Source organism: Lontra canadensis, unplaced genomic scaffold (genome assembly GCF_010015895.1).
Source record: "Lontra canadensis isolate GAN:19392208 unplaced genomic scaffold, GSC_riverotter_1.0 scaffold2, whole genome shotgun sequence".
Taxonomy (NCBI): domain Eukaryota; kingdom Metazoa; phylum Chordata; class Mammalia; order Carnivora; family Mustelidae; genus Lontra; species Lontra canadensis.
Window position 1 is genome coordinate 64493309 of NW_022630996.1, and position 17215 is coordinate 64510523.

Genomic DNA, 17215 nt, shown 5'->3' on the forward strand with positions numbered 1-17215 from the left:
AAATACTGTTTTTGCCCAAGTGTCTCTACTCCTTCCACATAGTGGCTCACTGAGAGAAAGAAGATAAAACTCCTGAAGGGGAAATCTTACAATTAAAGGGGAGAATGGATTTTGCAGACAGGATTCTGCTTTGATAATCTATAGCATTTTTTCCCCCTAAGACTTTATTTTACAGAGCAGTTTCAGGTTCACAGCAAAACTGAGCTGAAGGTACAGAGATTTCTTCTATAAGAACGTCAATTTTATTGTTTGCAAAATTGAGCTTGCAAAAATACTAATATATTTGTTTAAAAACCTTTTGCTAGAGGGTATAATTTCACTAGAGTTAGTTAACACCTTGTCCATGTCACATCTAATTGGACATCATGGTGTATCAGGAGATCAAGACTATATACAGTGATTATTTGTCTAAAACCAGGTTTTCACTATAAAGAAGAAGATTAACAAGGAACTGGCAATCAGATTTAGTTCTTTTATGATTTTAGCTTCTTGATTTCCTCAGTGACACACACCCAGTACTAAGTGCTAAAAAGGAAACTCAACAAAAATTTTGCCAAACTTCTTCAAAATGGAAACCCACCGAAGCCCTCTGTCAGCTGTGTCATGGGCGCTCACAATGGCTGAATGAACTGAATCACGTCCCAAGTGTCAATAACCCGATCAAACTGTGCACACGTCACTAGTCCATGTGGCACATAAACAGTATTTCATCTTATTGGGAATGAAGTGGGGTCTGAGATAGGAACCTAGTATTATCTTCCAAAAATGTTCTGACCAATACCTTTGAGCTATTTGCTTTTCACTTGGCAAATATGAAACATCTTTAATACTGAATTTTACTTGGAGCAAATGGATAGTAATTTGTTATACTGAGTTTCAGTAAAATGATCTCTGCGTCTGAATATTACGTGCTGTCTGCCGGGAGTGATTTACATATTATCAGAACAAGGAACCGCAAAAGGAAAACCTAAAGGAAAACATGCACTCACATCTATTTTTCAGCAAGCAAACAAAAGAAGAGAAATTGTCTTTACATTTTAAAGTGGCTCTTAATGTCTTCCCCCAGAGTTCCCCCGAAAGATGCATTTTTAAAAAGAAGGCAATGAAGTTGAAGAAATGTGATCATTTATCTGCGATTATTCTATCATCCTGAGTCAATCCCTCTGCAGCGTCAGAGTCCATGCTAATGCCTGATTTGCACAAAGCACTCCTGTGTTCCCCACCCACACCCCCAAATCCTAAACTGTATTAGGGGGAGAAGAGCAAAAACAACTGTGCTGTAAGACCAAAACTGAAGGGAGACAGCACAGAGGTTTGGGTAAAGAGACCAAGAGGTCCAAGGGAAGGAAAGAGAATGTGTAATTGGGAAACCAGAGAAAAATTCACTGGGGAAGAAGGGGCATTTCATGCATTTTGAAGGAAGGGAAGTATTTAGATATCAGACCAAGAGAAGAGGAGTTCCTGGCAGGTATAAGGTCACAGAAGTTTGTCGCATGGGCGGTGTCCCTAAACCAGTTCTTGCCAGACTGACATTTCCTCTTGTTCTGGAGAAGATTATATATTCCCAGAGACTCAAGTTTGCCAACAATTTTAATATCTAGAGTTATTGAAAATGAATAAAAGACTGAGTTTATATTAGGCACTACAATAAGAAGAGATTCTTTGAATGGTATATTTAAAATGGATAGTTCTCAACACTTTTCCCAGTACAACTAAACTCAAAGACAAAGAGATTTTAGGAAGAATACAAAAATGTCACAGCCTACCATACATGGAAAACATATGACTGTCATTGTCAAAAGAGATGAGTGAGATAGAGGACAAATGCAGCTCCAAGGTCAGATAATCCGTTAACGTGACTTAGTATAAAATTGTTCTCCAGGGAATGTGCGCCAATGACTTGGGTAGATAATTTTATATGATAAATTTTAATCAAACAGCCATTGCTTTCTATCAAGATATATAATAATGCAACACGAGATCAGTTTAGGATAGAATGTTTTGAGAAGGCCTTTTAAAAAAAGTTTCCTTGTAGGGGTTGGGCAGGAGATGATACAAGGTCAGATTTTAAATGAACTCATACCTCACAAAAACATTAGCAGCCTGGACAGATTTATCTTTGTGGGTAGTCTTCTAAGGCCTCTACTCTTCTAAGAAATGTAGGTTGCAAAACGAGGAAGAGAAACAGCATATTCATCAAGTGATCAGGCCAGACAGAAGTTACAGTGCTGGGATATGATGATTACAAGTCTTTGTTTGCTTGTGTGCACATTCTAATACTAGTCACCTAATATTACTAATACAAAGTGATATGACAGAAACTCCCAAATATACTTGTTACAAGAGCAGGTCCCTTGAAGGTCAGATCAAAAGTATTCCTGTAAGAAACACACGACTTTGGCTAAATAGGAATTCCTATGTTCTGGATAGGGTACCTGCAACTAATGAGGTTTTTTAGGGTGTCAACCAGGCCAGAAAATCTAAAACATCCATTATGTTTCAAAGTAGGACATATGTTTTTAGAGTGGATGCTCTTAACTAAGAAGACTCATCAACCAAGGCATTCTTGTTGGTTAGAACGCATACAGGCCCATCCTCAGAGACTGATTCAGAAGGCCCTGAGTGAGGCCCAAGAACGAGTATTCAGGAAATGATTCCCAAGTCACTCTAATGCACACTCCTTATTATGAACCAGAGCAAAACAACCAAACAACAAATACAAAACAAAAAAGTATTTTTGTGGAAGACTCAGTAGATTTAGAATTTCAGCTTATTTCTGGTACTTAGGAAACATGTCATCTTAGAGAAGTTCACATAATCTCTGAAGACAGTTCTCTCAGCTGTAAAACTAGATTAACAGTATCTCCCCTTTCTTGGTCATGGGATCAAAGGAGATACAGTAGTTATCTATTGCTATAGAACTAGTAACGCCAAAACTTAGGGGCTTTGAGCAACAAACATTTATCATCTCATAGTTTTTGTTAGTCAGGAATTCAGGTCCACCTTAGCTAGGCGCCTCTAGTCAGGCTCTCTCACAAGGTAGTAAGTAAAGTGTTAGCCATGGCTGTGTGCTCACATGAAAGCTCAACTGGGGAAGGATCCACTTCCAAGCTCACTCACAGAACTGTTGCCAGGGCTTAGGTCTTCAAGTAGCTGCCGGCTGGAAACATCAGTTTCTTGACTAGTGGATCCCTCCACAGAACAGCTTATAACATAACAGCTGGCTCCCTTCAGAGTCAGCCAGTGAGAAAGGAAGATAGGGTGAGCAAGAGAAACTAGTGAACTTTTTAAACTTAGCTTCAGAAGTAATACCATATCAAATATCCCATCACTTTTGCCATAGTCCATTAGAAGCAGGTCTTTGGGTCGAGCTGACACTCAAGGGGAGGGGATTGCACAAGGGCATAAATACCAGGAGGTGGAGACCACTGGAAGCCATCTTAGATGTTGCCAATCACAAGGGGTAACAAAGGTGATGTTCTGAAGAATAAAAGACTTATATGTCAAAGCATGTTGCAAATGGAAAAAAAGAATTAGAGCAGAATTTGAGTGCTGAAAATCTATTTTATGGACAACATTCTGAAGATCTGCTAAGAAGTGTCACCACCACCTCCTCTTCTGTCTCAGATGTGTCACATTATGGCATCCTTTTCACCATCTTTTTCAGTCTGACACGTCTGTGAACTTGTTAGTCAAGAAAGGAAGAAAGGGAGGGTGAGCAAATGAGGGACCTCATGACCTACCAAGTAACACTCTGTGACAATTCACACTTTCGTATTTATCATGAGAAGCAGTACTGTAATGGCCATCAGGAGCATGGGGAAAAAAAGACAAAAAAATTTAGGAGCTTCATTAAGTTATTTCCCAGATTATTTTTCCTTTAAAGCTGTTTATCAGCTCAACTTGGTGATCCCTAAATAAAATATATGTGATCACTGTGGCAGTTTTAAACCATGGCCCCAGCATTTCTGACACTTCCCATCTATACTGGGGTCTATGTCCCCTTCCTTTGACTCTGGGTCAGGGGCTGTATCTGCTTTGTTGGATAGAGAGCTACTGAATGACTCCTGAGGTTAAGTTAAAGAGAAACCATGCAGTTCCCATATGGTTCTCTTATGACACCCACTCTTAGAACCCAATTCGTACCATGAGGAAGCTCAAACTAGCCCACACGGAGAGAGTCCATGCAGGACCTCAAGACTCTCTGAAGAGAAAGAGATGACTGGCCAATCTCCAATGGCACCAGCTTCTCACTGTTCCTACTCCAGCCACCATCTGTCTGCAAGCATATGAGAGACCCCAAGTCTACCAAGTCCAGAACTATCCTTACTCATTACTCAATTCCTGACCCTGGAACTAAGACCAATAAATTTAAAAAAATGACTGTTGTTGATCTCACCCAGAGGTTTTTTGGTTTTTGTTTTTTTTTTTGTGTGTGTGTGTGTGTGTGTGTTTGTGTGTGTGTGTGTGTGTGTGTGTGTGTGTGTGTAGGGGGTGGTAGGGGCAGAGGGAGAAGGAGAGAACCTTTAGCAGGCTCCACACCCAGCGTGGAGGCTGATGCAACGCTTGATCTCATGACCCTGAGATCATGACCTAAGCTGAAATCGAGTTGGACACCTTATCAACTGAGCCATCCAGGTGTCCCTAACCCAGAGTTCTGAGGTAGTTACATGACAAGAGATAACTGCAGTGCTCAGTGAGTAGGCACGTACTGATGATAAAGTCATGAATAGTATAACAGTAAAATGTTAATAGGTTAAAACATTTCCCAAACATTTAAGTCTGTTAGAGCACAGATGTGAACCATTACTCCAGAAAAGTCTTGGGTAAAGACTCCTACAACTGGAAAATATTTATAGGTGGATGGATATACCTAAAAGCAATCTTGTGTTAATAGGAAAGTAAACTGTTACAAATCACAGGAGCTAGAAATGTAGCATTTTTATTTCTATAATAACATCTCAAATGGACAATAAATTCACAAATGCTGTCAGCAACTAGCTGCTTCTCTTGTCATATGAAGTTACAAACCACCTGGCATTACACCAGTCCTCCAGATACCATCCATTCCCCTCCACGTCTGCCCTCTCATTTGCATGTCACCATTAGCTACACCCCCTCCGTTTCTGAATCACGTAGGTCATACCTTTCCATTCCTTTCCACACCTCTACAATATTTACTCACATTTTCCTCCCTTTCCTCACCTTTCTTCTGTCTTACCTTTCAGAAAAACTTTTCATCCCCATTGCCAAGGCATCCCGTCTGTCACCCATCCGCACTTGCCTATTCTAATACCTTGATCCATCAAATGTGCTTTCCTATATCTTTAGGGTCCTCTACCTTACAAACACCCTGGTCTTCATTATTTAAAATTATTTATGGCATATTATAAAATTCATAAATCTTTATTTTAAAAATACCCTTAAGGTGACACCTAATCACCTTCCCTCAAGTCCATTCTCAAAGAAGCTGTCCTTACTCAACGTTTCCAATTTTTCGATTACTCTTCAAGCCCACTATAATCTGACTTCAAATAGCCAATGCTGTTAGAACGATTCCCTTAGAAGTTACCAACCAGTGGCCTCTTCTCAGCACCATCTTTTACTGACCTCACTGTAGTATTTCAGGCAGCCGATACATCTCTCCTTCTTGAAATTCCTCTAACTTTTGACTTTTTAAAAATAAGTGCTTTCTGGCTCTCTACAGCTTCTAGATATTCTAGCTCTTCTCGTTCCTTTAAACCATCATCTACTCTCCAAAACAGAAACATTTCCCACTTTCTTCTATCTATACCAGTATTTCTGATGAACTAAATCAGGAAAGTCAAATCCCTAGCTCCAGCATAATTCCAAGCTGAAACATGCACACGGGCATACTTCCAACTCACCTTGTTGATTTGCTCTGATGTCTGAATAGTAGCAGGTACAGGAAGTTAATCCTTCACATAAAGTGAGGACTTCTCGCAGAAGGAAAAAAAGCATTTCCTTCTGCGAGAAGTCCTCACTTTATATGAAGGAGGTCAGAGTAACAAGAGTGGTAAAAATCAGGTGGATGTACTAGAAAGAATGATCCTTAATTCACCGAATTCAGGCTTGAGAACACTGATTTTGATACTATTATCATTAAGGATACACAAATTGCTCTTCCCTCCACCTAAACGATCCCCGATGTCTCGCGCCTTCACTACCTTCACAAGTATCACCTTCTGAGAGAGACCTCCCTGAACACCATATGTAAAGTAGCCTCTTCTCATGCAACATTTATGAGACACATTATACATTTATTTGGTTATTATCTACCTTCCCTCATAGGAATACAGCTTCCAAGAGAACAGGGGCTTTGTTTTTTTGCACTCCTCTCTCCCCAGAAGAGGGAAGAACATTTAACCCATGGTAACCACATAATAAATATTTGTTGATGAAATTAGTAACAATGAAAAAGTGAATGATTTCATGAAAATATTAACATTTTCCATTCATAGAAAGTTTGTAACACTATAATGTAAATGCAAGAATACTCAAGGTAAAAAAATAGTTTTTTCACCAAGTGAGCTAATTCAAATTTCCACATAACAACCAGCTGATATTCAAATAGAAATTTCTTTGCAAATATTAATGGGATTAGTTATTCTATAATGGGCTCTCCTACTGTCCTTGTTTTTTCTTGTGACAAATGACCCTACCGCAGTTTGCTACCAAAATTTCATTAGTTTATTAATTAGCACAGAACTTTTATGAAGTCACAGACTTTTAAGAAGTTCTAGCTAATGTCCCCTATATGAATCACTCATATAATTATTTCTTTATTTCTTTAACACCTCCATTTTCACTGGATCTCTTGATCATTTTTTCTTCCACATGGTCTTTTTTTTTTTTTTTTTTTTTCCCATAGAACCTTGACCTGGGAGGCTCTTAATATTTCATTCGTCCAGGGGTTTTCAACTTGTCCTTCAGCAATGAGATGCATTTTGTCCACAAAATCTTACTAAAGGCAGAGCCAGGAGTAGAGGGGCTGAAAGTATGCCTCCCTTGAGCCTATGTCTCCCTTCCCCCAAGACACTGAGGAGAATTCTAAGTCCCAAGTCTCCTTTGAAAACCATGGACAGTCTAAACTTTCTGATTAAACCCAGATGTTATTTCCTATGTTGACTCTATCATTTCTTAGACAGGAAATCCTTCTCCTCCTCTGGCCTAAAAATATTTAATGAACAAACAGAGTGTGCCACGTGCTGTACAGGCAGAGTGAGAAACACACTGAGGGAACACAGAAAGGAAGGACACCTAACCCCATCCACTAGCTAAACACACCTGAACTGATCTGTAATTTCCCTGGAGGGAGTGATATCTTCTCCCTCCTTACTTATCCTTCACTTCTCCCTGTTCACTCTTACACTGAATTCCAAGTCATGCACGGATTCTCTCCTGGCTAGCTCCCTACCTCCACCCCACCCCCCACAGACCATGAACGTCTATAAGGTTTAGACAGCACTGCACTGCATTTCCCCCTCCACATTTTCACTATTCAAGAACTACAAAGTTGGGACCCAACTTTGTCTGCTTTGGGTGAATGATCCCTTGAGCTTCATCTTGCCCCTGATTCTGTTTGTATGATTTGTGGGCCTCCCCAGCGAAGGGATCCCCCTGCTGCCATATAAAGTCCAGTAACTTGAGCTGTCTTTTCTTCCCTCTCCAGGGGCACTTCTTTTCAATGTTCCCATTATTTTCGATGATCTCACAAATCACTTTGTTTCCCAAAGCTGAAACTCTGAAGTTATTTTTGATTCCTTTCTCTTCTATATCATTAGTATCCAAGACGTATCACAACAGTTTTGCAATGTCTTTTTGATGTGACTTTCTGGAAGCTATTCAAATGCAGCCCAGATGACAGTACTTTTGAGAGGAGCAGGGACTGTGTCCTACCACCACCTGTGGGCACAGTGTCAGGCACAGTTTAGGTGCCTAATAATCCTTGCTGAAGGAAAAACTGAATGGGATAAAAAAATATGTGATGCTTAGTGTAGCATAAAATCCGCAAGCAAATTATCTAGTGATAGGACAATGTGTTAGCACATTTGGGCATATTTAGAAGACATTACAGTATAATTAAAATAATATTTTCAAGTATATATTAATGGCTTGGAAATTGCTCCCAATTTAATGTAAAAATAAAGAGAAGCTGGATACAAAACCCCATAAATTTATTATTAACCCAACTGTGAAAACCTAGAAAATAGGAAAACGCTTAATACTGGTTGTCTCTAAATGGTGATTTTTAAATTTATTTTCATACTGCTTTTAAATTTTTCTGCCTTATTTTTTATACACTTAACATTCTGAAAAAGAATAGCCATCATATAAAGAGCTGTAGCTATTGATAAGGCTTGAAAGAAACATGTACAAATTAGAAGAGGTATCTGTTCCAGGGTGGGAGGTAGTATAATTTTTCTCCCTGACATTTTCTAAAGTTGACTTTAAAAATTATTTAATGGGGCACCTGGGTGCCTCAATCGCTTAAGTGTCCCGACTTGATTTTGGCTCAGGTCATGATCTCAGGGTTGTGAGATGGAACGCCGAGTCAGGCTCCCAGTTGAGTATGGAGCCTGCTTAGGATTCTCCCCCTCTCTTTGCCCTTTACCCCCACTCTGCAGTTTTTAAAACTGTTTAAAAAATTGCCATTTAATATTTTCAACATCCTTCAACCCAATGTGTATTGCTTAGTTCTCTATAGTGCTCATGCAGCTGAGTTTATCATCATATATTAATCATGTATTAATTTTGCTAAAATGCCGTTTTAACATTATTACTCTCATTAAAATACTATGTTATCTCCTTATTACTTTATGGATAAAATAAGATAAAAAAGTCCTCAGTCTATTGGAGTTCAGGCTCGAACACCCACCCAATCTCACCTTCCACCCATATAGGACAGACTCTTACTGTCCCCGCTTCACTTCTGTAACATTGCCTGATGTCTCCATCTCCCTTATTCCACTTCAAGTCTTATACTCTCTTCAGTGCTTGACAAAAATTTTCTTAGAAATTTTCTCTTTTTAAACACCCACAGCCTTTACGCATAATCCTGTAATATCATGCATTTTTAGAATTAAAAAAGGTTAGAGCTGCAAGACATTACTGAAATCATTTAGTTCTTGGGGCTAATAATACATTATATGTTAATTTAAAAAAGAAGAAATCATTTGGTTCAACTCCTCCCTTTGCAGATGCTGAAACTGCACTCCAATTAGAAAAGGTGACTTATCCAGGGGAAAACAACAATTTAGGATTACAACCCAATATTTAACTCTTTGAGTTCAGCATTTTAACTACTACAGGATCTGCCACTGTTACTGGGTCTCCCTTCTGCTGACCAACTGCTCAGCAATGATTCATGACTTTATTCTTAGACGTATGTCTTGCCTGCCCACCTCGTCATCAGTTTCCCCAGGGCAGACACCATGACACACAATTCCCTTACATCCACTGTATCTAGTGCTGCAAAGTGAGTGCTGAAGAAGTCTGCCAGAAATGACCTCAAGCAAATCCAATAGTGGTACTGGGGACACAATCTGTGATCTCAATATTCTATCTTAACATTCTGCCTACTACATCTAAATGGATGGTAACAGCCATTAAAGATAATGACCACCAGGTTTTCTCTTACTTTCCATATGGCCACCTCAGCCAGTCATGAAACCTCAATGTTATCGTTTGAGCTAAGAGCCTGGACACAGAGCAGGATGGGGAAACAAGGACTGAACTGAATCTGAAGACCACATTTCTACAGTTAGTTCTCTGGAAAACACAGAGGCTTAAGCAAGGATGTGACTCAAAAGCCAGGCTGAGTAATAGTTTTCAAAGTTGCAAGTGGCTCTTTACACACACACACACACACATACAGATTCTGAAGGACATATATTTAAGGAAGAGGAACATCTGAACAACTGTACTAATCAAGTAATGAACAACAGGATAACAAACAATTGCTCAATGAAATTTCATTGCAGGCCCAAAGATCCGGAAAACAGGGAGAGGTGAGATCCTCAGGGTTATCAATAGTCAAAGGCAGGGAGAACAAGGACGGCCCCACAACTAACTCATGCCAGCTCCTCTGTCATGGCCGCTGTACATTGGGCCACCAGCCAGCCACACAAAGCCAGAAGCATCTGCCAAAGGTCTCAGGCAGCTGTGCAAGCATTCTCTGCCATTTGTGCAGCTGTCGTGAAGTGAGAGAGACGCATATTCCCAGGGTTCCACCCAGTGGATTTCTTTTTCAATTCGGAACAATGTGATTAGAATACAAATTTTTGTTATTACTTCTGATTTTTGTCACTTTGAATATATATTTACCAGGATGAATACATCTCCTGCTTATTTTTGCAAATAACGAAGGTGAATAGCATACCTCATGCCACACTAAGAAAGAGGTAATGCTGGAGAAATGAATATAAATCACTCTTCTCACCTAACAGCAGAGTTACTGCTCAGACAACTAGGTGCCCATTCACCTGGCAATTCAAAATGTCTTGAATGTAATTTGTCAAACTTCCATCACTTTCCTTCCTTTCTTGCATAGGAATATCACAATTTCAAGGAAATTGAAGGAAAGGAAAATGATTTAGTGGCGAAATCCCAGATTGTAGCAGAACCAGCTCACCTAATATACATCAACACAGTTATTATGCTGCAGAAATAAGTTCAATGAACTTAAAAATATGCACCACTCCCTTCCATCAAACAAGGGAGAGAAGGAAAAAAAGAAAGAGAAAATCTTCGAAAGAAAAATGTAAGGGCTTTACTTATTGGTCTTTGTTGCCTTTTGTATTTGTTGGAAAGACTCAGTGTGTGGGAGTTAATTATATTAGTTGTCTTGGGTAACAAGCTATTAATTTTGATCTTCTAAGTTATTAACCACCTTTCTATACACAGTTCACAGGAGAATGAATGGACTTAATCCCTGTATTAAAGTACAAAACAACCCAAATAATCCCATGTTTTATGACTTCTGATTGCTGATTATCTCCTTGGCAATGCCTTACCAGAGGCCAGATACACAAATGCCACTTTAGAAGAGAGTCTCTGGCAATTTATATGAGAAGCCTGTGAAAGGGGATTTAATCACACTTTAATAGTAATTCTGATTCAGACCAGACATAAAAGGTCACCGAGGAAAAGCATTTTTTCCCAGTGATTCAACTATTCTGGATTAGTAAAATTTCTTCTTCCAGTGACCGCACAATTCCTGAGATAGTCTACATATTTGATGGGATATAAATTTACTTTTTGCAAATTTAAACAATTTCGTAGAGAAAATAAGATTTAAGATGATAACATTAACTGTCTTAAGAAGTCTGTAGATTCCTCTCTTTGTGGTCATGTCTCATTCTTCAGAGTACAACATAATACTATTTAATTCTAAAGCAGCAATTTTATACAGACAATGACCTTTATCTCCTAATTGCCAAAGATCATTTTACTTGTTAGAATCATTACACATGTTAAAAAAAAAAACAAAACTACAGTAAATGAAGAAACTATTACCATCAATCATGATATTTACCTGCATTTAAGGAGCTCTGTGCTCTAACAGGAGCAAATTGTGGTTTCACATACCAATATCTCATGGGAAATCTGCAATCTTATTTCTTTGATTTATTAAAAGCCTAGTCATAGCTCAAAGGTCTCTGAATACCCATAAAGTTAGGAAATTATTGCCATTAAAAATAATAATAATAGGAAAATTTGCAAACAGGAAGCAATGCAACAAGACAGTACCTATTGGGTACTACTGCATTATAAAAATAATATATAAAATGAAATCTTTGACTAACTCTAGTAATAAACCATGCTTTTATGAAACTCATTTTTTGCTTCTATTGTTGTAGCATATATCTCACTTATATAACCATTTCCTTTTCTTTTAAATTCATCTGGAAATAATGTATATATGAAAATATTTCTTTCTGTATGATTCCCCTTTGAAGTTTCCTGATTTCAAATATAGTAAGTTAGTGATTTTAGTATAAAAAATCAGTAATTTAACAAGGTTATATAAGCATTATTCAATAATTATTGCAGAGTGAACAGTTAGGCTGAAACTAAAGTTTAGGAAATTATTCTCAGAATATAATTAAATGGTATTATTATTATTATTATAGTTCAGCTTCAAATAAATTAAAAGGCTAAATATTTGAAGATATGTTTTAGCATAAAAATTTTTATGATGCAAACCACAGCCCATTAAAATTCCCTCTTTTGCTATTTTTTTTCAGTGACATAAAAATAAACAAGTTTATTATATTTTTAAGAAAGTAGTTCTGGAAAGTTATGTAAAATAACTGAATGAAAATAAAAGCTTAGGTAGAAAATAGGAAGAGAAAATAGTGATAAAAACCGAATACTTATGCAAAGGACCATAAAATATTAATAAACAAATATAATTTATTCTTAGATGGGAAAGCTCTACTTTATATATTTTCTTCCTAATATAATCTACAGGCTCAGTATAATCTCAATCAAATCAGTAAGAGGTTTTCTTAGGAACAGGGAGAAGGAAATGTTTCATGACTATAGATGAAGGGATCTAAGTGTAAGAACAGTCAATAAATTTATGAAAATTAAATGTTATTGAATTAAGGACTTTGAATTCTAATAATTATTTTTAACTAAGAGGATTAGTATGCAAAGGATGTATCTGGCAGAACTTAATAATAGTTAAAGACTGTAAACAAGCTATTACCATGGGCTGATTAAGCAAAAAACGTCTCATCCATGCAATGAAACACTCCTTTGTTATTAAGAACGATAAGTTTCTGGATTCATTTTTCAATGAAAAGTGTTAATTACAAATTGTTAGATGAAAAAAGAAAGTTATAAAAAGTATATAAAATATGATTTAATTCTTCTTAATGTGTATAGAAATGGAGAATATACGTAAAAACATTAAATGTGGCTTTCTCTGCTTCTTAGGACAAAAGGGTGATTTTTCAGCTTTTAGACACTGGAAATTTTCTGTGTACAGATGCCCTGTTCTTATAATCATAAGACATTTTAACATTCAATGTGGGACTTTATGTATTAAAAAAAATAAGTAAAATTAAAAAGAAAGTTGATACAGACAGCTTCTGGGAGAAGAAATCAATACAGCAACACTTGGAAGAAGGTTTCTAGAATATTAGGGACTCTGCTATTTCTCCATCTGCCATGATTTACAGGGGCACCTAGGGTATATAGGATACAGCCCGGAGGAATCATGTGTGTTTCGATTCCCTAGTTTCCATTGCCCACTTTTGTAATCATTTTACTGCCGATGAACACAGCAGTGAACACAATAGTGATGGGCGGGTCTCAATTCATATCACTACATCCTCCTGGGTCCTTATATTTAATATGAAAGCTATACACTAATGCTGCATTTGCATAACTAAAATACATGCTAATACGTAAGTTCATCTCTTGCTACGGTCCATACTAAAATTTGCCCCAGTGAGTTCATACGGGAGTCTTACTCAAGAAGGTAAAAGTATGATAATGTGATTGACTGCTATAATGCATACAGCTTGAATCCTGTCACCAAAGACCTTAATTTGTCTGGCTCTGATTCCATGTTTTAAAAAATAGGTTTATATGAATATTAGCTAATGTGGAAGTTCTACTGAACAAAAAAATTCAGTATAAAATGCTTTGATAAAAATAATAACTTGTGGGATGTTAACTATGTGCCAGGCATTGTTCTAAAAGCGCTTTATGTGTATTAAGTCAATTATTCATCAAAACAACCTATGAGATGGGTGCTGTTATTAGCCTTCATTTCTCCCCAAGGAAACTATGGCTCAATTAACTAAATTCCTTGCTCAAGATGACAGTGCAGGTGATAAATCCAGAACGTCTGGCACAAGAACACATTTCATTTTCTCTTTGTGCAGATTTTTAAAAGTTGAAATGCTTCTAATTTTAGAATAGTTTTAGACTGATAGAAAAGTTGCGAAAAACTGTACAGAGAATTCCTATACACCCCTCACCAGTTTCCTCTTTAAATCTTAAATTAAATGGTGTATTTGTACACTGGTATTTATTAACCTGCCCACTTTTACCAGATGTCACTGGTTTTCCCTAATGTCCTTTTTTCTCTGCCAGGATTCCATTCAGGATACCATACTATGTTGAATTATCAAGCTGCCTAGCCTCCTCTGGGCTATGACAATTTCTCAGGCTTTCCTTGTTTTTGAGGACTCTGACATTTTTGAGGAGTACTAATCAGGCATTGTGTAGAATGTCCCTCAAGTTTGTGTCATGTGTTTTTATGATCAGACTAGGGCTAGAGTTTTTGAAAGGAAGACCACAGAGGCAGTGACACATTTTATCAAATGTACAATTGTAAATTGTACATTTTACAATAATGTAAAATAATGTAAAATGTACACATTTTATCAAAGTACAGGCTACCAACATGATTTCTCTTTGATGATGCAAGCCTTTAAAACCTGGCTGAGGTGGTTCACTTGTTCTCCCTTTTAAAGCTACCCTCCTTTTTCCAAACTCTACTTGATGGAAAAAGTTACCAATTCAAGCCCACATTTAAGTGGGTGGGGATGGCAGAGAGTTAAAGCTCCACCCACTTAAGGGGGTCGGGGCACCTACATAAATTGTTTGAAATTCTTCCGCCAGAGCCCTGTTTCTTTCTTTCTTTCTTTTTTTTTTTTTTTTTGTTAAGATTTTATTTATTTATTTGAGGGAGAATGAGTGAGAGAGAGCATGAGAGAAGAGAAGGTCAGAAGGAGAAGCAGACTCCCCAAGGAGCATGGGAGCCGGATGCGGGACTCGATCCTGAAAGTCCGGGATCCTGACCTGAGCCGAAGGCAGTTGCTCAACCAACTGAGCCACCCAGGCGCCCCAGAGCCCTCATTTTTAACCCACTATTCTACATTGCTACCAACAATCTATCGTCTCCTACCATTCTGGCACATTATTCATGTGCAGTAGTTTAAAAACACAATTCTTAACCTATTTCCTGCTTTTTCAAAGGTGCAAAAAAATTTGTTAGAATTAAATGTGACAACCAATAAATTTGTTTAAAATCATTTTCCAACAGCACTGTACAATTTGTCATGAAAGGATGAATGAGAAACCAATTTTTCTCAGAAGCACTCTGTAAAGAACTTACCAGAAATATTCGTTCCAGTTGATCCTGAATGTCTTTCATTCCCGGAAAAGCAGCAACTCCTTGGATCATTTCGACAAAGATGCAGCCGACTCCCCTAAAGAGAGAAGAAAGAATTGTACAAAAACTCCACTATATCCTGGAAAATTAAATCTGGAATTAGGACATCTACTCCTATAGAGAAACAATGAATAAATGACATTCTTAATGAGTACCAAGGGCCGTGCCACATATATCTAGACCCTGCTTCTTTCCTTTCCCTCTCTGTCTAGTGCCCTGAAAGGTCTCTAACAGATGCAGCTACACTGGGTTCAGAAAACGGTGGCAGCCAATAAAATATAATGCTCACAGCTCCATCCTATTTACAGGAAATAGTCAAGAAACTCTTCGGCTTGATCTAGAAAGCCTCCAGTCTTTTTCAAATGTCCCTTTCCAACCCCATTTCACGAATTCTTAATATATTGTCCTCTCAAGCTGCCCAGGGGTTCTCCAACCTCTCTGCATCAAAAGCATCTGAGGGGAACTTTTAAAAACTGCAAATAATCTGAACACAAACCCCAGAGATCCTATTTCAATCAGTCTAAGTTGGATCCCAGGTGTTGACTCAGGCTGCTTAGGGGATTCAGGGAAGCTACGCTGAAGACCTGAGAATCACTGGGCTAGACTGACCTGCCCACAGCCCCAGCATAGCCCCATACAGCTTGACTCAAATTGCTTCACGACCTATAACTCCATCCTTCTTCATTTACTTGCTCTTAATATATAAATCTGACCCAACTTCTATAATCTAATTTAAATGTCATTTCTTCCACAAAGCCTTCCACGAACATTCCAGCAGACAGAAGAGCTCCCTTATTGAGTTTATTTTGTTAAGTTCTCATTCAATATATAAGCCATCTACAATGGTCAACTTCCCCTCCTAGCTCATCAGGCTGTGCTCAAAGTCCTTGTCTAGTAAGACAGTCCAGCTGATCAGGAGGAGTCATGGCCTCCTAGACCACAGTGGCCTGCACCCAACCCAGGAGGAACAGCCAATTCATAGTACAGGCAGAGAGTCAGTCAGATATGTCTGCCGGGACTTCAGTGAACAATCACTTGGGAGAGAGATGGAAAGAAACTAGCGTATGTTAATGGGGTAAGTCATATTAATGACTAACAAGAATGGTTTTTTTGCAGATGAAGTCCCCTGAATTGACCTGGTTTCTGCCTTCCTAAGGCCTGGATATTCAGATAAGCCATTGCTTTTGCTAGCACTCTCTACCTTCTAGCAATTCTCCAGGATATACACACACATACACACACACACACACACACACACACAAATGTGTGTGTGTGTGTGTGTGTGTCTGTATGTGTGTGTATAAAATGGTTTTACCTTGAATGGGTTTGTTTCCTGAAAGCATTCTGATGGAATCATGAACATACTGGCATACTTCTTCAATTGCTGCACTCATATTCAACTTAGGGAGAGCAAAACCCTTGTGTCTAACTTACTTCTGATCCTTTAGAGGTTAAGGACAAGGGCCTCCATACCTGTAACTGCCCCACTTGTTATCACAGTTGTATATAAACAATGTACTGAATTAAAGAAGTAATGCATTTGCAGAAATCTCTTCTCTGTTACAGCACATAATTACTATCCAAACTAAATACCAAAAGTAAACAGAATCAAAATGACTAAAAACAAACAGATGTTTATATAAAATATCATAAAAAGAGTTCCATTTAAATAACAAATAATTTTAAAATCCGTGTTCTAGGAAGATTGGGTTTAACACAAGTGGTCTTCATTTAAGATTTGAGACACAACATACACTTTGACAATCATTTTATCAGCGCACTAAAAATACCATGATATTCTTATAAATATTGGGGCTTCAGATGCCTGGTTAGGACTAAAGCTTCAATTTGGTGTCTTTCCAAATTTTTATGTCAATAATTCTTTTTTAAGACTATTGACCTACATTTCTACTATCTTTTAAAAAAAATTTTTTTTTTATTTATTTGAGAGAGAGAGAGAGCACGAGCAGGAGGGGTAGAGGGAGAGTGAGAGAGAAT

General features: G+C 37.9%; 1 protein-coding gene across 6 annotated transcripts in view; it reads right to left on the reverse strand.

Moving 5' to 3' along the window:
• Positions 1-17215, reverse strand: part of CDK14 (cyclin dependent kinase 14) — a 582313-nt gene that overhangs the window by 203379 nt on the left and 361719 nt on the right. For all 6 annotated transcript variants that reach the window (XM_032875564.1, XM_032875554.1, XM_032875517.1 and 3 more), the window contains one exon: positions 15161-15254. In XM_032875564.1, coding sequence (XP_032731455.1) covers positions 15161-15254 — 94 coding nt within the window. The remainder of the gene's footprint in view (positions 1-15160; positions 15255-17215) is intronic.